The sequence below is a fragment of the Miscanthus floridulus genome, chromosome 6, assembly GCF_019320115.1.
Source record: "Miscanthus floridulus cultivar M001 chromosome 6, ASM1932011v1, whole genome shotgun sequence".
Lineage (NCBI taxonomy): Eukaryota > Viridiplantae > Streptophyta > Magnoliopsida > Poales > Poaceae > Miscanthus > Miscanthus floridulus.
The window spans coordinates 119992081-120011902 of NC_089585.1; the positions used below are offsets into that span (position 1 = coordinate 119992081).

Sequence of the window (19822 nt, forward strand, 5' to 3'; positions counted from 1 at the left end):
CCTAACCCCAATCTAAACAAGGCCTAATTGCACAGTTTGGTTGAAAATTGCGAGACGAACGTTTTGAGCCTAATTAGTCCATGATTGAACAATAATTGCCAAATAAAAACGAAAGTGCTATGGTAGCCAAATTCACGAAATTCGCGAACTAAACACCGCCTCCGCAACATACAGGCCTCATCAAAAATTAACAAGCTGTAGCTTGCCCATCGCTTTACGAACTAAATGTGGGGCTTCTTTTGTGGACTTAAACTGAAGTTCACGGCCGGATGCGGTGTCGCCAGTTGCATCATCCATCTACTTCTTCTTAGCAACAATCAACAATTGCTCATCAGTAATCTGCTTTATCTGTCTCTGCCAAGGTTGCCGCGCTGCGAGGTGCGAGCCATTTCCTTGCCCACTTCTCTCTTGTTTATACGATGCGCCATTTTTTACAGGTGAGGAAGCACTACTGACAAAACTACGTACAGACATATTTCTCTTAACTGTAGTGTTGGACTGTTCAGGCATGATCATAGATAAGTTCTAACTTCTAAGAAGCATCATTACAGTCATTATAGAGAAGATTTGTTGTATAAACTGAGGGGGTCTTCTCAACATTACATTCGGTATATATAGTACTGTACCCGCCAATCGGTTGGAGTTGGACCATGCATATCCATCCCCCTGTTTCGAGCCATCGATCGTGTCGTCCGGTGGTGCAGCCTAGCTCAGCGTGCCCGCTGTGGGCTGTGGCGCTCGCGCTCCGTCGTCTGCAAGCGTGCGTGCGTACGAAAAGTGACGTCCAACCACCGAGCAAGATCCGCTCTATAAGACGTCGCGTCCTTTCCACCTACAGCGCAAGTACACTACCGGAACACACGACAAACGAGCGAGCGCTTGGACCGTTCCGCGCGTGGTGACATCAGTTGGAGAGAACGATCGGTCGAGATGCCTCCCGGTCCCGGCGTCGCAGACCAGGCGCCACCGGCACAGCCGCCGCGGAGCCCTCACCGGGGCAACGGCGCCATGCCCATGCCGCAGAGCCCGCTTCGCATCAAGCAGGATGGCAAGTTCTACGAGCGGCTCCTCACCAAGGAGAGCTCCGCCGCCAACCTGTCGTTCCGGTACTACTGGGCGGAGCCGGGCGCGGTGCCGTTCGTCTGGGAGTCGCAGCCGGGCACGCCCAAGGACGTCGCGCGGATGGGCGCCGCCGCGCTCCCGGCCATCACGCCGCCGCCGTCGTACCTGCTCAAGCAGCAGGTGGTCGCCTCGGCACGCCATGACCAGAAGAGCGACGGTAGGGCGGCGAGGAGCGGCAGGAAGCGGCGCTGCAGGCTCAAGAGGATCAGGATCGGCTTCATCGCCGGGATCTTCCGGCGGCTCAGCCTCGGGAAGAGGTGGCGGCAGCGCCCGGCGACGCCAGTCAAGGTGGCGTCGTCCTCCAGCCGGTGGCTCTTCTCCTCGGTGGCCACGGAGACAGGCGAGCACAACGACCTCCACCAGGACGAGATCGGCGCCGTTGCCGCGCACCCGAAACAGCACAAGGCCGTGCCGTGCAGCAGCCCCACCCTGTGGCTGCTGCGCTTCCGCAACAGCTCCGGCAACCGGGGCGGCCGGAACAACGGCTGGGCGTAGAAAATTAAAGGTCGCTCTCTCCCAGCGTGGTGGCGACAAGGAATCCTCAAGTCAGAAAGTGGTTTGTTATGGTTACGAAATAGGTTAACGATGATCGATTTCTATCGCTGCCAGCGAGTCGAACTGTGTTTGTTTGTATATTGCCCAGTGGCCAGTGCAGTGCTTCATGAAATTTTATTCTTGTGTTCGTCGTGTTTACAGATCATGTAGTTCACGAGTTTGGAATATCTCGTCAACGTTAGTATATAGTATATGCGCAGCTCTGTTGTACATGAGCTCGAGATAAGAATCATATGTTGATTCTGCTGCTTGTCGTAATATGCATGTGATCCTATCTTTATCATCATCATATAGTATTATAAGTAGTTGTATGCAATTAGCACTTTAGCAGTACATAACTAATGGTAGTGATGGATGTGATGAAAGAACGATGTAAAACCTATGATGTCAATAGTGACGGAGAACCAACCATAAGTCCACACTCTTTAACTATTTCAGAGGCTATGTAATAAGTACCCCCTCCATTTTCAAATTTTAAGTCATTTTGATTTTTCATTTATTACGTTATGTCTAAATAAGTACATTGTAAAGACTATACATATCTAAAAACAGAACGACTTATAATTTAAAATAGAGAGAGTATACAACTGAGACACGATTGATCATTTCATATAATACATGTAATTAACCCTCGTGTCTATACGTAGTGGTAGTAGTTATTGTTGTTCCAGGAACACTAAGGTGTCAGTTTATTACCCCTTTTGCCCTTTCACTGCATATACTCTCTCTCTCTCTCTCTCTCTATATATATATATATATATATATATATATATATATATATATATATATATATATATATATATATATATATATATATAGAACTACTATCCTGTGGCTGGCTACAGAATAACTTATTCTGTAGCCACTTTGAGTTACGATAATTACTATGTTATTTTACGAGATTATAGTAACTCCTTACTAAGTGGTTTAATATAACGTTATGGTAAATATCCCCATGTATTATAGTAACCCAACTATCGTAAATATGTATTTATATTATGGTAAATTAGTATATAAAATTATAGTAAATGGAGGTGGCTACAGAATAACTTATTTTGTAGCCGGCTATTGAATAGCCTCTCCCTATATATATATATATATATATATATATATATATATATATATATATATATATATATATATATATATATATATATATATATATATATATATGAACTACTATCCTGTAGCTGGCTGCAGAATAACTTATTCTGTAGCCACTTTGAGTTACGATAATTACTATGTTAATTTACGAGATTATAGTAACTCCTTACTAAGTTGTTTAATATAACGTTATGGTAAATATCCCCATGTGTTATAGTAACCCAACTATCGTAAATATATATTGACATTATCGTAAATTAGTATATAAAATTATAGTAAATGGAGGTGGCTACAGAATAACTTATTTTGTAGCCGGCTACTGAATAGCCTCTCCCTATATATATATATATATATATATATATATATATATATATATATATATATATATATATATATATATATATATATAGTTTGTGAACTTGTGGCTTGGCCCCTGGTTCATCCAAATTTCTTGCACTAATCGATCTCTAGTCGCTTCCTGTACTATACAATCAACAACCTTAAAATAATTGCTGACAACATATATATTCCCAATGCATATATTATTGGTAAGCGAGGCGTGGCTGCGTGGGTCGGTCCATCGAGCAAGATTGGTTGCTCACTTGCTCTTACTGAATCTGCAGGACAGCTACGTACTACATTCAGGATCTTGAAAATGCAGAAACGAGCGCTGTCGCTTACTAGTCCTGAAGGCTGAAAGTATAAGCCATTCTCGCGTAGGTGCTGGCCTGGTTCCTGCTGTAACAAACCCATATCGTCACATAGTACATGCATACGTACTGGACGAACTGCATAGCTCGAGCTCGATCATCTCTTCTCATCGATGAATTGAAGCAGCAGTGCATGAATGTGGTACGGCAGGAGTATGTATGGGAAAAGTGTACGTTGGTAGGAGTTTGATCATCAACACATGGATGAAGAACATCTGTCCTAGCTAGACAAACAGCTTCGCGAGTTATTGGCAATCCAGTTACTATACGTTTTTGTGCCTGAAAGACCTATACAACGATTTGCAATCTGTGTGGATGTGGTATGCTGCAGTTCATGCCGTACGTCGGCCAACTAACGCAACCGATCTTGACAATTTCCTTGCAACAAACTCAATGTCGTTGTTCAAGCAATTAGCATACAGGATCTCCTCGATCGGAGTCTGATGCTGTGTCTTGTTTGCTCCTCATGCATGCACACCTACTAGAGCAAACTAGTACTCCAATTTTACCTCTTTTGTAGTATGTTGGTCACCCTCCAACACATATCCAATTTACAAGCTAACTCTGGAATCTCTGGTGCCAACAGTGATGCGTACTATGAAGCCGCATGCAGACAACCCTTAAGTTATAATCTACATGGGCTAGATCCATATAATATTCTAAAACTAGCAAGGTGGTAAGCACAAAATAGTGAGGTTATCTAGCTTTATTTTGCATTTGGAGTTTTTATCTGAAAATGGTTCATGCAAATAGCTTTGTTTACTTGTTTGACTCACTGCATCCATAGCCCCAAACTCTATATATATAGTTTTTATGCAGTTGGAGGGGCTTGCGCCCCGACAGAGAAATTAAATTACTAAAAAGAAGAGTCAGCAGTTACAAGCCATAGTTCAAGAAACAAAAAAGGAAGAAAAGAAGATAAAAGATAAAATACAAATTAAACAGATTCTGGATCCATAGGTCAAAGATATCTGAAATACTAGACTTTATTCCGAAGATCAACAACTTGATTTCTTTTGTAAAAGTCTCCTTGACATTATTGACTGATGGCTGAATGTTGTTGAAGATGAGGTCATTTCTTGCTGTCCAAATTGCCCAACTCAAGATAGCCACCAACATGAAAAAAATGGGAATGTGACTGAACTCTTATTTGTAGTAAAGCTTTAGGAAAAGCTGAATCAACCTGGAAGTCAATGTTCAATACACTCCAACATTCTTTAGCAAAAGGACAAGACAAGAACAAGTGTTGCACCGTTTCTTCTGACTGAGACTGACATAACACACAATTATAGGATTCTAGTTGAATATTTTTCCTTCTCAGAATGTTTCTAGTGCTTAATCTATCTTTCATGAGCAGCCAAAAGAATACGTTATGCTTTGGTTGATAGAAATAGGTCCATAACCATTTGAAACCTTGATGTACTTGTCTATGCCCAATTAAAGGAATATAAGCATTTGAAGCAGAAAATTTACCTCCCCAACTCTAACTCCAGATGTCATTCTAGTTGGTTAATGGAAAGTATTGCAGGATATATTTGTATTGCCAACAGAGGTAGGCTGAAGTCCCTTGTGATGGGTCTTGTGCATAAAGTTTCCTCACTGATATGGCCTTTAATTTGTCATAGGAGAAAAGTTCTAGGTATTCATCCTTTAAGGGTTCTTCCAACCAGTTGTCCTGCCAGAAGAGGCATCTCTAACCATTTTGAACTTGTGCAGTAGGTAGTGACTTGAAAGAGTCAATTAGTTTTAAATTTTGCCTCCACCAGAAAGAACCATTTTTTATATGACTAGGTAGTTTACCATTAGAATATTGTTTCTCCCATACTAGAGAGACCCAAGGGATGTTCTTTTTGTTAAAGAATTTGTCCTTGTTTTTGAACATCAGTGCTTCATTGTGTTTCTTTATATTTATCACTCCAAGGCCCCCTTCATCTTTTGGAATACACACCATCTCCCATGAAGCTTTTATAGTGCCTTCTTTTACCCAAAGACAATGCTATATAAATTTGTTGATCTGATTAATGAGTGAATATGGCAATGATAGAGAACTCATATATAAAGTTGGAAGATGATATAGGACTGCATTTGTAAGCTCTAGTTTACCAGCTTGTGAGAGGAATGCAGAAATGCTTGCTAGTCACCTCTCACATTTGTTCACCATGGCAAGAATTCCTCAACCCTAGGTCTAATTAATCCTAATGGTAAACCCAAGTATGTGAAGGGAGGGCCCCTTTTGCACAGTGATGAGATCCTAACATATGGGTATGTTAAGCCTCGGGTCCAATGATTCCCGAAAGATGAAGGCCCCCTGACCGACCCCTCTAGGATCGCCCGGAAGCTCGGGGGCTATACCCATCGGGTACGCTCGCGCGCACCATCTGAGAAGAAGCCCGGCTGAGCCTAACTCTGCCACGACATCTGCTTGGGGCTCGGGGGCTTGCTCGAGCCTTGAAGCTCCCGATCTACGACAACACTTCGGGCCGGCCCTTGGCTCCTGCCCCGCCAACGACGCCAGCCAAGGCCCGGGCATAAGAAGACACGTCCCGAGCTACCGAGGCTCGAGGGTTCCCCAGCGCTGCCCCTTGGGCACGGCATTGCCGGCCACTTTCCCAACAAGGTCACGCACGGGGCGTGACACAAGAAGACAAAGCTTCCCCGTGGCCTCTAGGGGCTCGGAGTCCCCTGGGCCCGCATGTGGGCCTCTAGTATAGTACTCCGTGTGTATTTCCTGACGCCGATTAGGGGATAAAAATACAGCGCACGGACATTGGCACATGGAGAGACGAGAGAGCTGAAGAACTGAACCAAATCTTGGGGCAAAAGCTCGTCTGAATGATCTTTAGAGCTTGCACCGATCAATCAAGGAGAGTAAAGAAACAATCCTGGCAACAACTAAAGCAATCACCATCACCACTCTTCAGACACCAAATGTTGGGATTTTTTTTAAAGGACACACACAGGAGGAATCAAAGAGAGGCCGGTCAAAGCCGACACAGCCTGACATGCAGAGTGTCAAAACAGAGCAGCCGAACGACGCCCAAGGCTTCTTTGGCTCCACGACACCGCCACGGTCCACAGCGCGTCACTGCAAGGCCCTCCTGGACTCCGACGCATGTAGACCATAGACTGGTTCCCCCAAACCGCCATGTACCTGACCTATCTCGTTATATAAGGGATAAGGTCGGACCTAGGAGGGAGGATCATCAGAAGATAGAGCATTCCACTCCATTCCATTTCTTGGCCTCTGCTCAGCACCAAGAGCAATGCAACCCAGAGATGGGCACCGAGAGCTCCTCCACTGCATCTTGTCGTCTTCCTCCTCTCCGATGAGGAAAAGACTCCACCAGTGGCGAGGCAACCTTAGGATTAGCACCGAGCTAACCCCCTACCAAATCTCTCTATAACCTATTGTAACTCCCGATTTTTAGTGCTTTTGAGTATAAGGATCATCAACTGTTGAACGTAGGACACCAATTGGCCCGAACTAGGATAAATCGTTGCGTCCTCTCTGTGATTCTTGTGTTCTTGAGTCCACTCGAGCCACCGGAGACACGTACTCTGACATCGACTCGAACAACAATGCTTGCCGTAGTTTGGACCCCGCGATAGCTGGTGCGCCAGGTGGGGGGCAGCGTCAAGTGTGACTCAGGCTCTACGGTGGCCGGAGCCACCCGCCTTATTGCCGGAGCAAGCGACACCACCCCAAACGGCGGTGTCCGCTTCCCCAGCGAGTTATCCGTCATGGCTGGTGCCTTCACTCCGGGCCAGGTCCTAAACTTTGGGAGCCTAGCCTACATCACTGACTACTACAATGAGCTTTGTCCACTCCATGAGGGCCATGCTAGTGGGTAGCGAGCCCCCAGCATGGCCCCCTCCACCTAGGTTTCTAGGAGCAGATCTCGAGGTCCTAGCCCGATAGATCCAGTGCAGTTTGGTCCTGAACCCCACCGTGTCGAACCACCGCCAAATGTTCTACATACTGGCCAATGTCCACCACCAGATAGCCACTGGTGAGGTGCTCCAACCGCCTGATCACTTCTGGTACTACCTCCTAGACCTGCCTTTTGGGATCTAGAATGCTGCAGCGTCCTTCTAGAAGGAGCTAGAGCACCTCATCAGTCCTGAGGCGCCACGGAGCGCCATCTACTCCAGCGCAGCAGGGACCGATGTCCCGTCATTGCATGCGCACCTTCTAAGAGATCCTCTCGAGGAACGACTCGGAGTACGACTCCTACGACATCGACTACGACGCCCCTCCACACATGTGCTACCACGTCGACGGTGAGGTTCTTGCCGAGGAGGCGCCTGGGCTCACGTCGTCGGACCAGAGTCCCCGCAGTCGTGTGGCCTACCTCTAGGAGAAGGAGGATCGCCTGCGGCTCGGTAGGTGGACCTAGAGGCTGCTGAGGCAGAGCTCGAGCACCAAAGGCAGGACCTTGCCCGGCAACAGGCCGTGCACCCTCTCGGCGACGACGACGACGCCCCCATGGGGGCTCCCAACGGCCTCTGCTTTCCCCGTGCGGCGTACAACATGGCAGCCACCGCCTACCGCCTGGAAGACATCTCTAACATGCCTAACCCGAAGACCAATGAGCAGCTAAATGAGGCAAAGCGGCTCCTCCACGTTGCTCTCGAGCAGCAGGCCAAGAGCTCGGCATCCCGGTGCTGCGTCGCGCTCTCCCGACCGTCCTAAATGATGGCCACTCCCAACGGGGACCGCTCCGACGTGCATGCCCATAGGCAGGGGGGAGTAGTGGCGACACCTCCAGCAATAGCTCCAACCGACCATGGACCCGGGGCACCAAGCCTTGGTAGGAGCAAAGACATGACCGTTCTCCTCAGCGTCCACCCCCCCCCCCCACGTCACCAGATCGGCGAAGACCACAACATCTGTGACACCATCAAAGTCAGGCGCCATGCTCTGGTGTAGTCCCGCACCCTTGAGTGTTGGGACAGGGGCGCCGTCCCATATCACTTTGCCCCCCAGTGTTCAGGGCAACGATCCGAGTGGCTCTCTACCCTAGGCGTTTTCGGCCATCGATGCACATCTCCAAGTATGATGATGAGACCAACCTAGATCATTGGTTAGAGGACTATCGCCTCGCCGTGGAGGCCAGGGGGTCCAATGACAACTTCGTGGTCCAGTACCTACCCCTGCTTCTATCAAGCTCAACTAGAGCTTCGCTCGAGCAGCTCAAGCCTGGCAGCATCCACTGCTGGGGCGATCTCCGTTCGGTCTTCATCGGCCACTTCCAAGGTATGTACACTCGGGCCAAGAACTTGTGGGACCTCCACAACTACAGGCAAAGGTCCAACAAGACCCTCCAGGAGTACATCCAGTGTTTCTCCAAGAAGCACAACGAGGTCCCCAACATCACCAACGCCGACGTCATCAACGCCTTCATCTGTGGCATGACCTGCGAGGCGCTCATCCACGCACATGGTCGTGAGACCCCGTGCACGACACGAGAGCTCCTAGACATCACCACCCAGTATGCCACCAGTGAGGAGGTGGTCTAGGCCAACTTTAGCAGCAAACCCAAGGCCTCTGGTCACCTCAGCGGAGGCGACGACCCTACCTTGTCTCAGCGATGTCGCGACAGGAGGAACAAGGACCGAAAGCATTGTGGGAAGGAGATGGTGGACGCGGCCGATCGTGCTGCTAGACCTAAACCTCGCGGGCGAGGCGCATGCCCAGAATACTTCGAGAAGGCTCTTGAGGCCCCCTGCCCATTCCACGGGGGGGGGGGGGCAAGCAAAGCACCTCCTCAAGGACTATGCCACCATGAAGGGCTACATCCATGGCACCCTCGCCCAATAGGGCAAGGCCCAAAAGCCTGCCTTGAAGGCCGATGACCCTACGAGAGGTGCCTATTAGGAAGACACCGAGTTCCTCGAGGTCGAGCGCTGCCTCATGATCTTCAGGGGCTCCCACGCCTATGAATCCCACCAGCAGTGCCGTATCACCAAACAGGAGGTGAATGCCGTTCACACCCTCACCACCCTGACGTGGCTTCGATGGTCCCAGATAGCCATCACCTTCGACCAGGAAGACCACCCTGATCGTGTCCCCCATCTGGGGTGCTATCCACTCATGGTCAGCCCGATCATAGGCACCATGCACCTCACCAAGGTGCTAATGGATAGGGGCAGTGGCCTCAACATACTCTATGCCAGCACCCTCAACAAGATGGTCATCCCTCGCAGCAACCTGCGCGCCAGCAAGGCGCCGTTCTACGGGATCGTGCTGGGGAAGGAAGCCATGCCCCTTGGGCACATCCGGCTCAATGTCACCTTTGGCCAGCCAGACAACTTCCACAAGGAGCCACTCACCTTCAAGGTAGTTGACTTCCAAAGCATTTACCACGCCCTCCTTGGTCGACCATGCTTTGCCAAGTTTATGGTCATCCCCAACTACACCTACCTGAAGCTCAAGATGCCTGGTCTAAAGGGGGTCATCACCGTCGAGGGTAGCTTCGAGCAAGCCTACTACTATGAGCAAGACCGTGTCACCCAAGCAGCCGTACTCATCACCCCCTACACTCCTGATGGCCCTGATTGCGATGTAGGAGGGGCACCGGTGGAGGAAGCAACCTTAGGCAGCAGCAGTGCTCGATGGACCGAGAATCAGTGAGACGGACAAGGTTCCTGACGATAGTGGTGGCTCGACTGGCCCCTCCATCTAGGTGCTCAGACCCACAGAAGGGGTTGACCCGATCAAGGTGAGTTCTAACCTTTCTCCATGAGGGAAGGCCAACACCGAGCCATCCACCCAGAAGTGTCGTCTCCTGAGCCATGACCTGCCTGCCGACCTCCTTCGCTGGCCTATCTCTCCAACAACAAAAACCAAGATAAGTCCTATCCTCCCGACCCTCTTGCTTTGCTTGTCTCTATAATTATCTCCTTTAACCCGAGCCACCCAAGCGGTAGCTCGGCTGCAGTAGAGGATCGACCGAGCTAACCACCTGCTGACCTTTCTAAAGGAGGACTACTATAGAGGGCCCCCCCGAGCGAGGCAAGGATGGGATGGACGGAGCGAGAGGATCGGGCGAATGATCGGCAAGGCGCTAATGGAACGGCCCCAATCGTCGCATTACCAGCTATGTCATCTTTCCCTTCTCTTGTGTCCATTCTATTTTCTTTGCAGGTACCTGCCTATTTCCCAATTCTTCATTGGATCGAGCCACCCCACCTCATGATGTTCCTAGGCCCCTAAAAGGGGCATCACCGAGGGTTCTAAGGCTAGCCCGTCGGGTTTCAAGGCCGCCCGAAGCACCTAAAGTGCAAGGGATGCTCGGGAGTCGAGCCCACGTGGCTATAACTGGGATGCCCAGAAGCGTCCTGACTGTCTGGACAAGCGATGTCTGAGTACCGATTTTGAGCCACTTGTGGTGACCCATCAAGGGAGGCAGTGGGCCCCCGAGTATTGACAGATGGGCTCAGGAACTATTCAAGTGGTTCAATCAGAAAGCCGAGGATCTCTCCTCTGGGGGACATGACCGAGGCATGGAACGATCATAAACCCGGGGTTCTCACGGACTTACCCGCTACTAGCATGGGCATGGCGATCTTGGCCAATGAGGCCATCCTTGTAACAGCCCATCCCAACGAGGAACTAAGTCTCTGAGCACAACTCAAGAGCAATGGGATTACAAATGAAAGATTTCATTTTATTAATTAGGAATGACCCGATTACAATATATGGCGGCAGAAACCATGATCTACTACCGCCTATACAATGGCAAAGACTGTAGGGCACACCCAGGGCTTCCCCCTGAGGCCTGAGGACAGGTGACACTGACTGTCGCACCATCAACAGGGTCGGGCCCTCCTTGCTATCACCTAGACAGAGGGGCAGCGACCGGCGTGTCATGGCCCCCTCCCCCGTCAGAGGGCGTAAGGACGCTAGAGTCCTTGCACCTTCTAGGGGAGGGGAATGCGACAAACACCTCTAGTGCCGCATCATGACCCCCCCTTCGCTAGAGTCCTTCCACCCTCGAAGAAACAGTTGCCTGGCGCACGAAGACAGGCTCACTCGGAGGGAAATGTCGCACTTCATCATCGCCATCGCCGTCAAAGAAGATAGATCTAAGAGGAAGAAGAGAAGGGGCCAGAGGAAGGGATTAAAGATGCCGTGTCCCCTGGGGCTCCCATTTATAGCCCAGATGATGCGCTGTGAGCAGCTCCAGGCCCTCCGATTAGCCATCAATGTAAAGGGGCCCTGGGGAACCGGTCGGGTGTCTCCTCAATCCCCGCAGCACGCCTCCAGGTAGTTGCGTGATGATGGTCACGCAGTAAAGGCAGAGTCAAGGAACTGCTGATAACAAGTCAAGTCTTCGCTCCACTTTCCACCATGCGCGACGCCCACTCCACACACGCCTCCTCACGGGACTTGAGGGGATCCGACTCCCCTTGAGCCCACCAGCTATCATCGATGGCCTAGATCCACTCCCACCAAGTGCCACAACTCCTCCACCAGATCTGCTCCATGTGGCTAAAAGCTCTAGTTTGGTTTTGGTAAATTGATGAAACCCTAAGTGCTAACTGAGTTTATCAAAGTAATTATGAGATAGGTAGCACTACTCCAAGTGGTGAAGCAAATGAAGATCATGACTTGATGATGGTGATACCATGGTGATGATCAAGTGCTTGGACTTGGAAAAGAAGTAAGAGAAAAATAAAAAGCTCAAGGCAAAGGTGAAATTGTTATGAGCTTTTTGGTTTAGTGATCGAGACACTTAGAGAGTGTGATCACATTTAGGATCAATAACCATACTATCAAGAGGGGTGAAACTTGTATCAAAATGCAGTTATCAAAGTGCCACTAGATGCTCTAACTCATTGCATATGCATTTAAGATCTAGTGGAAAGCTAACACCCTTGAAAATGTTTGTGAAAATATGCTAACACACATGCACAAAGGTGATACACATTGTGTTTAGCACTTGGGAGCAAGGGTTCGAAACTTCACCGGTGGAGTGTTTGAAACTTCATGGGTGATCAGCATTTGAAGCAGGGGACACGTGGCAAAAATCTAAGAACCGGACGCTGGGGTCCTATGTCCGGTTGATCTGACCGGTGCGTCTGGTTGGCCTGATTTTTCAGTGAACAGAGAGCCAACGGCTCTATTCATGGGGGCTCTCTATTTAAGCCCCATGGCTGGCTCAAGCTCACTCTCTTGGCTATTTGCATTGATATAGCAACCTTGTGAGCTTAGCCAAAGCCCTCCCCACTCATCTCCATTATTGATTCATCATCTTTGTGAGATTGGGAGTGAATCCAAGTGCATTGCTTGAGTGTTTGCATCTAGAGACACTTGGTGTTCGTGTTTCGCTATAGGATTTGCTTGTTACTCTTGGTGGTTGTTGCCACCTAGATGGCTTGAAGCAGCGAGGATCATTGAGCGGAGGTTGGTGATTGTCTTTGGCTCCGATCGTGGTGATTGTGAGGGGTTCTTGACCTTTCCCCGGTGGAGAGTCAAAAGGTACTCTAGTAAATTGTTCGTGGCTTATGTGATCCTCATCTTGTGTTGGTTGTGCGGCATCCTATTGAGGGTTTGGCGTGTGATGCCAATTAGCGCGTGAACCTCCAATTGAGTGAATCACCACAACGAGGACTAGCTTGCCGGCAAGCAAGTGAACCTCGGTAAAAAAATCATTGTGTCAACATTTGATTCCGAGGTGATTGGTATTCATTGGTATTCACTCTTGTGATTAATTGGTTCATTCCTCAACTCGACGGTATAACCATCTTGCTCTCTCTCTTTACAATACCGTAAACTAGTTGTCAAGCTCTTTAGTGTAGCTAGTCGTGAGAGCTTGTTAGTTTGGTTAGTATGGCTCTTTAGTTAGCATTTGATAGCATACTAACATAGTGTAGTCACATAGCCATTGTGTGAATAGAGACTATAGAAACTAGAATTATGGTAGGTGGCTTGTATTTTTAGTAGGCTAGCACAACACTCGCTTCGCCTCATATTTGTCTAACCGGTTTGCTAAGTGTTGTTGTAGAAATTTTAATAGGCTATTCACCCCCCTCTAGCCATTACGACCTTTCAGTGGCCTCGATGTCCCACCTCCTAGACGAAGTGGGACAGCACGGGGGTGCATGCCATAACTCCTCCTCCAAGAACGACGGCCCAGACACCATCAACTGCCTATGCAAGACATCAGTGGAAGGGACGTGCCCAAAAGCCACCACTTCCACTGACAAGGAGGCCCCATAATGGCCTCGGGGGCTACGCCAGCTCCCCAGATGGAGCAACTCGACTCCCCGATCGATGAGCACTCGGGCGATGCACCCTCGAAGACCAACCAACTCCCTAGAGTTGGGGCGGGAGCCATTGTGCAGTGGGCCCAATGAGGGCCTCCATCCAAGGCGCGGCGCGCTCCCCTGCACCCCGATCTATGGCCGCAGAAGGCCAGCTCGAGAGGATCAGGACCTGCTATCACAACCCTTAGAAGGGCGTGGTGCTCCAAATGATCAGTTGGCCCCTGAGCGAGAGCCCATACGCTCTCGATCACCAAACCCATGGTAGGCTCAGATCAAAAAGGAGGGCACCCCCGGGCCTAAGGTTGGCAACTCCTAGATGAGTTCACCGAGCCCTCGCTCGAGTCGAAGACCTATGTGACATAGGCTCATGAAGGGGTCAGCACCATCATCGCTCGGCCTCGACAGCCGAGTGACGCCCATCACATTGAAGCAAGAAGGCCCTAAGTAGGGCACAACGCCCTTATCAGCGGAAGCCATCCCCGCCAAGGAGGGTTTGGTCACCAGAAGATCGAAATTGACCTTTCGTTGCCATCACGCCAAGTGAAACCACAAAGGGCTCAGAGCCTCCTGATGAGATCCTAACATATGTGTATGTTAAGCCTCGAGTCTAATGGTTCCCGAACAATGAAGACTCCTCCAGGATCGCTTGGGGGCTATACCCATTGGGTACACTCACGCGCACCCTCCGAGAAGAAACTCTACCAAACCTGACTCTGCCAAAACCTCCGCTTGGGGCTCGAGGGCTTGCCCGAGCCCTGAGGCTCCTGATCTACGATAACACTTTGGCCCGGCCCTTGGCTCCTGCCTCGCCAATGATGCCAGCCAAGGCCCAGCACAAGAAGACACGCCCCGAGCTACCGAGGCTCGGGGGCTCCCCGACACTGCCCCTTGGGCACGACATTGCTAGCCACTTTCCCGACAAGGTCACACATGGGGCATGATACAAGAAGACAAAGCTTCCCCATGGCCTCTAGGGGGTCGGAGGCCCCTGGGCCTGTGCGTCAGCCCTTGAAGCCGACCTCCTTCACCACCAAGAAGACTCTAGAAGGTCCACCTGGGGGAGGCCGGTCCAAGCCGACATAGCCTAACATGTAGAGTGTCAAAACAGAGCAGCTGGACGACGCCCAAGGCTTCTTCGGCTCCACAACACTACCACGGTCCACAACGCATCACTACAAGGCCCTCCTAGACTTTGGCGTATGTAGACCATAGATTGGTTCCCCCAAACCGCCATGTACCCGACCTATCTCGTTATATAAGGGATAAGGTCGAACCTAGGGGGAGGATCATCAGAAGACAGAGCATTCCACTCCATTCCATTCCTTGGCCTCTACTCAGCAATGAGAGCAAGGCAACCCAGAGAGGGGCACCGAGAGGTCCTCCACTGCATCCCGTCGTCTTCCTCCTCTTCGATGAGGGAAAGACTCCACCAGCGGCGAAGCAACCTTAGGATTAGCACCGAGCTAACCCCCTACCAAATCTCTCTACAACCCTATTGTAACCCCCCGATTTTGGGTGCTTTTGAGTATAAAGATCATTAGCTGCTGGACGTAGGGCACCGATTGGCCCGAACCAGGATAAACCGTTGCGTCCTCTCTGTGTTTCTTGTGTTCTTGAATCCACCCGAGCCACCGGAGACACGTACTCTGACACCGACTCGGACAACAATGCTTGCCGCGGTTCCGACCCTGCGACACACAGCCAAAGGTGTTTGCGAAACGATCCAACTTTTCTTCAATCATGTTGATTGTAACCATCATAGACTTATTATAGTAAACCTTTAGACCGGTTGATTCTGAAAAAGAAAGCAGAACTAGTGTCAAGAAGAACAGTTGTCTAGCATCCCTTTCCATGATGATTAGTGTGTCATCAGCTTATTGGATGATAGGGAAGTCTGAGGTGGAGTTCAAAGGAATTGGAAACTTGAAGAGGCCATTTTCTATTACTTTGTTCAGCAAGGATTGGAGGAAGTCTACAACAAGAACAAAGAGTAAGGGTGAAAGAGGGCCTCCTTGCATCACTCCCCTTTTACAATGAACTATTTTGCCAAGAACACCATTTAAAAGAACTTTTGAAGTTCCAGAAGATAGTATGCTTTTAATTCAGGGAAGCCAAACATTGCCGAAACCCCTAGCCTCCATGAGCTCGAGAATTGCTTGATGCTCAATTTTTTCAAATGTATTTTCAAATTCTAGCTTTAGGATTACTATCTCCTTTTTTGAGTGATGGCAAACTGTAAGTGCAATCAAGCTCTAAGTGGGTTTTGGTGATGTTGACCGTATAATTAAAGGTCTAATGGCTTTTGTAAGTATTCAACATTGTATGATGTATTATGGGTGCAAAGAAACACTAAAGGAGACCCCCAACTCGAAAGGTGGATTGAAAAGGCTAAAAGAGCTAGTTTACTTTGTTTTCTATTTTGAATTTGAGTATAGGACAAGCGGTAGTATCAGGGGATACTAATAGTGTGCAAGGAAGAATCAAGTGCTCATATCCATCTACACCTTATATTCAACCAGCCACAAAATACCAAGAGCTTCTCATTCCCATTCTGTTCTGGGGTGCGTGGGTCCTCCGCGCTTGGAGGCGGAGCCTCCGCGCTCTGTCTGTTGGGCCGGCCGTGGGAGTTGAGGGTTTATACTCCCCCTCTCTCCCCCTACGGTCATCTTCCTTATTCATTCACTCCAACCGACTAGCAGCTCTCCCTCTCTCCTCCATTGATGCTCCAACAATCCTAGGGGTAAAATCTTAGTGATGCATCACCTCCTTAGCAATTGGTGATGGAAGATCCACGTCTTTTTGGGATGACACTTGGATTAGCGGGCAGTCTCTCTGCAGCACCTTCCCTATCCTCCACAGCCACAGCTCTAACAAGACAGTATCGGTCCGAGAAGTGGTGCAGCGAGGCTTCTGTGCCTTCCTTGTTCCAAGATTGTCTAATGCAACTGATGTCGAATGTGGCCTGCTTGAAGGCATACTCTCCGCTGTTTCCCTTACACCGAATGAGGATGTCTGTTTCAGTATGTTTAAGAAAGGAGATCGCTGCTTGGACAGCGCAAAGATCTACAAAGCATCCACACAATCTTTTGTTCCCAAGCCGAGCTTCAAGTTTGTCTGGAGAAGCCACGTCCCACCGAAAGTGAAGCTCTTCGGTTGGCTACTACTTCAAAATCGGCTCCAGTACTGCGTAAACCTCTACAGGAAAGGCATCCTTGAAGATGACACATGTGTTGTCTTCCATGGGAGTCTGGAGACTGAGGGTCATCTATTTAGTATTGTCCGTTTGCTGCAGCTTTTTGGGCAAAACTGGGGTCGACTCCATCCGGGACACATTGCAACTCTAGGCAATCGGTAGACCAGAGAACCTTCCTCGGCAGCTCTTCCCTACCTTCATTCTCATGTGATGCTGGCATCTATGGAAACACCGTCATGGTGTTGTTTTTCACAATGAGCAACCAGACCTGAGCCGAGTCCTGAGCTCCTGCAAAGAAGAAAGTCGTCCATGGAGCCACTGTTTCCCCCGTCGTCGGATACATGTTACTAAAGTTTAGTGCTCTCTTTTCACAATGAATTAGCCCGCTCCCTATCTGTAATAACTTTGATATTCAGGTCAATCACCGGCTTGCCGGAATCAATGCAAAATCACCCCCCACCCCCCGGTACTTGACTAAAAACATACTTGTCACACGTGTATATATAGGACACGGCGAAGATTGACACCACATGTTTTTCTTTTCTTCCAAAACATCATCATCGATATCAGTTCAGATTCAACGAAATTTAGACGAAGTCGAAGAGAGTAAGGGACTGCACTACAGGGTTCTAGCTCTGGTTCCGCTGCCAATGGATTTTCCTAAGGGACAATCTCCTTGACATGATCAGAAACAGCAGGAGGGATCAAAGGTAGGGGATGGAGGGTGCCAGGCCAACTAATAAAAACAACAAATCTTTTGCCCGTCGCCATACATATTTGCTTACTACTACCAATTTGTCGGTCTTCAGGCCCATCCCCCTCATTAATGCCTTGCCTTTTAAGCACTCTTTCCTTCCAAACTTTATACACTTCTATATGCCTCATATCTCTCTGTCTGTCCATCAGGCTAACGATCCCTCTCCCCTGTCTTCTCCGTCTCCATCTCCGTCTCCTCTGCCTCTCCCAAGCACAGGAGAGGAGAGCATGCCTGGATGTCCACGGAGAGGTAAGATTTCTTCCTTGAATTCTGTCACAGTTCAACAACAAAACTTTCTCCGAGAAGGAATCTAATCGCTGTTCTTTGTTCGTTTCCTTTTGCTTGAAAATTAGTTAATCAAGAGACAGAAAATGGATACCACAGTCCACAAACTCTTATTCTAGTGTTTTAAGTTTTAACCTCGTCCCATTGCGCTTGCCATCAAAATTCTCAAGATTATTCCCCCTCTTTGATCCCACAATCCCACATGCAACAAACCCTAAGTGACAGCTCTGCCTGTTGGACTTCCATCTGCAGGGAGAGACTCGATGAGATCGGCAAGAAGATCAAGCGAGAGCCGGATACAGCCGCCGCCCTCGCCGTCGCTGCCGCCTCTGCCTCCGCCTCCACCGTGCCGGCGGATGATCACATCCCACGCCGCCTCGGCCTCGGCGGTGCCCTCAACACCTTGACACCGTGCGCCGCGTGCAAACTCCTCCGCCGCCGCTGCGCGCAGGAGTGCCCCTTCGCCCCCTACTTCTCGCCGCACGAACCCCACAAGTTCGCCGCCGTCCACAAGGTCTTCGGCGCCAGCAACGTCTCCAAGATGCTCTTGGTAAAGCTTCAACATAAAGAAAAATCCATCCTCTTCTAGTCTAGTTAAAAAAAATTCATCCTTTTCTAGTCTAGTTAAAAAGATTTCACCGTAGATGGATTCTGCGTAAACGCGTCGATTGTCACAGGAGGTGGCGGAGGGGGAGAGGGCGGACGCAGCAAGCAGCCTGGTGTACGAGGCGAACCTCCGGCTGCGGGATCCGGTGTACGGCTGCATGGGCGCCATCTCCATGCTGCAGCAACAGGTGAACGCGCTGGAAGCCGAGCTGGAGGCGGTGAGGGGCGAGATCATCAAGCACAGGTACCGGCAGGCCGCCGGCAACCGTCTCATTGACGACGAAGCGCATGCCACGGCCAGCTTCGTGGCTCCTACGTCGGCTCCGGTGCACGTTAACGACGTGGTATCGGTGGTGGAGGCAGGCCAAGAGGTCGCAGCCACCGGCGGCGCGTCGGGGATGTGGACGTCGTCCGCGGTGTACGTTGCGGAAGCCGAGCAGCCGGCAAGTACTAATCACTATAGCTCCCTTAACCCAAGTCAGCATCCTGCATACTTTGGTTGACATGCATGGATTTATTTAACATTTTGGTGGGATCACAACTAGTAGAAAGTTTGGGCGAATAAACCATGTGCAAGTTTAATTATATATACAAGTTTTCTAGAAATAGGTTTATCGATGTGGATATATATATTGGGCGACTAAAAAGTTCATCCAATCCAGTATTATGGAATGTATGTACCATTTATTTTCTTGTAATTGTCCATTGCGATATTGTTGGTTGATTAAATTAGTTCGACGAAGTGAAGTAAGCACGACATGATCCTATATATATAAATAGTACAACCATCATCAGTAGGGATTTGGCACTCAAAAGTTTTATGCAAATCCCATAGCAGCTAACACCAAACTTGTGTAGCTCAAACACACTGTTTCAGTGGATTAGTTCACGCATAGGCAAATGATATTCCTTAATTTGCTTGCAGTGAACAATAGATTTTTATGAATTTATTTATCCTTGCCCGAATGAATTTCTATATCGAGGTTGATATTCCCTCTGTTCTAAAAAGAATAAAAATCTTGCTTCCAAGGAGTTAAACAATTTCAAATTTGACCAAACATATACAAAAAAATATATACTAATATTTTTATGTGTAATAATATATCACTAGATTAATTATAAAATCTATGTTAAAATAAATTTATTTGAAGATACAAATGTTGATACTATCTTGTATAAATCTAGTCAAATTTAATTTGATATTGTTTAACTCATTGG

At 48.9% G+C, this 19822-nt stretch overlaps 3 protein-coding genes across 4 annotated transcripts; all 3 read left to right on the forward strand.

The window, feature by feature from the left end:
- Nucleotides 1-857: 857 nt before the first annotated feature.
- LOC136459325 (uncharacterized) lies at nt 858-1794 on the forward strand. The gene has a single exon (XM_066459192.1). It carries the CDS (start codon nt 931-933, stop codon nt 1615-1617), a length of 687 nt encoding a protein of 228 aa, XP_066315289.1. The 5' UTR covers nt 858-930; the 3' UTR covers nt 1618-1794.
- A 7815-nt stretch (nt 1795-9609) lies between these two features.
- On the forward strand, nt 9610-10125 carry LOC136461123 (uncharacterized). Its single transcript, XM_066460560.1, has one exon. It carries the CDS (start codon nt 9610-9612, stop codon nt 10123-10125), a length of 516 nt encoding a protein of 171 aa, XP_066316657.1.
- Nucleotides 10126-17846: 7721 nt separating this feature from the next.
- On the forward strand, nt 17847-19238 carry LOC136459326 (LOB domain-containing protein 15-like). 2 transcript variants are annotated; one of them, XM_066459193.1, is made up of 3 exons: nt 17847-17962; nt 18251-18548; nt 18676-19238. In XM_066459193.1, the coding sequence occupies exons 1-3, from the start codon at nt 17949-17951 to the stop codon at nt 19105-19107; spliced, it is 744 nt and encodes a 247-aa protein (XP_066315290.1). In that variant the 5' UTR covers nt 17847-17948; the 3' UTR covers nt 19108-19238. The 2 variants fall into 2 exon arrangements, with proteins under 2 accessions (XP_066315290.1, XP_066315291.1); XM_066459194.1 differs by having other exon boundaries at nt 18679-19238.
- The last annotated feature ends 584 nt before the right edge of the window (nt 19239-19822 follow it).

Bases quoted from the DNA above. Each gene is read 5' to 3' on its own strand.
- LOC136459326 (XM_066459193.1), top strand. The intron at 18,549-18,675 runs GTAAAGCTTCAA...CGATTGTCACAG, and splicing joins ACGTCTCCAAGATGCTCTTG to GAGGTGGCGGAGGGGGAGAG.
- LOC136459325 (XM_066459192.1), top strand. From the start codon at position 931: ATGCCTCCCGGTCCCGGCGTCGCAGACCAGGCGCCACCGGCACAGCCG.
- LOC136461123 (XM_066460560.1), top strand. From the start codon at position 9,610: ATGCACCTCACCAAGGTGCTAATGGATAGGGGCAGTGGCCTCAACATA.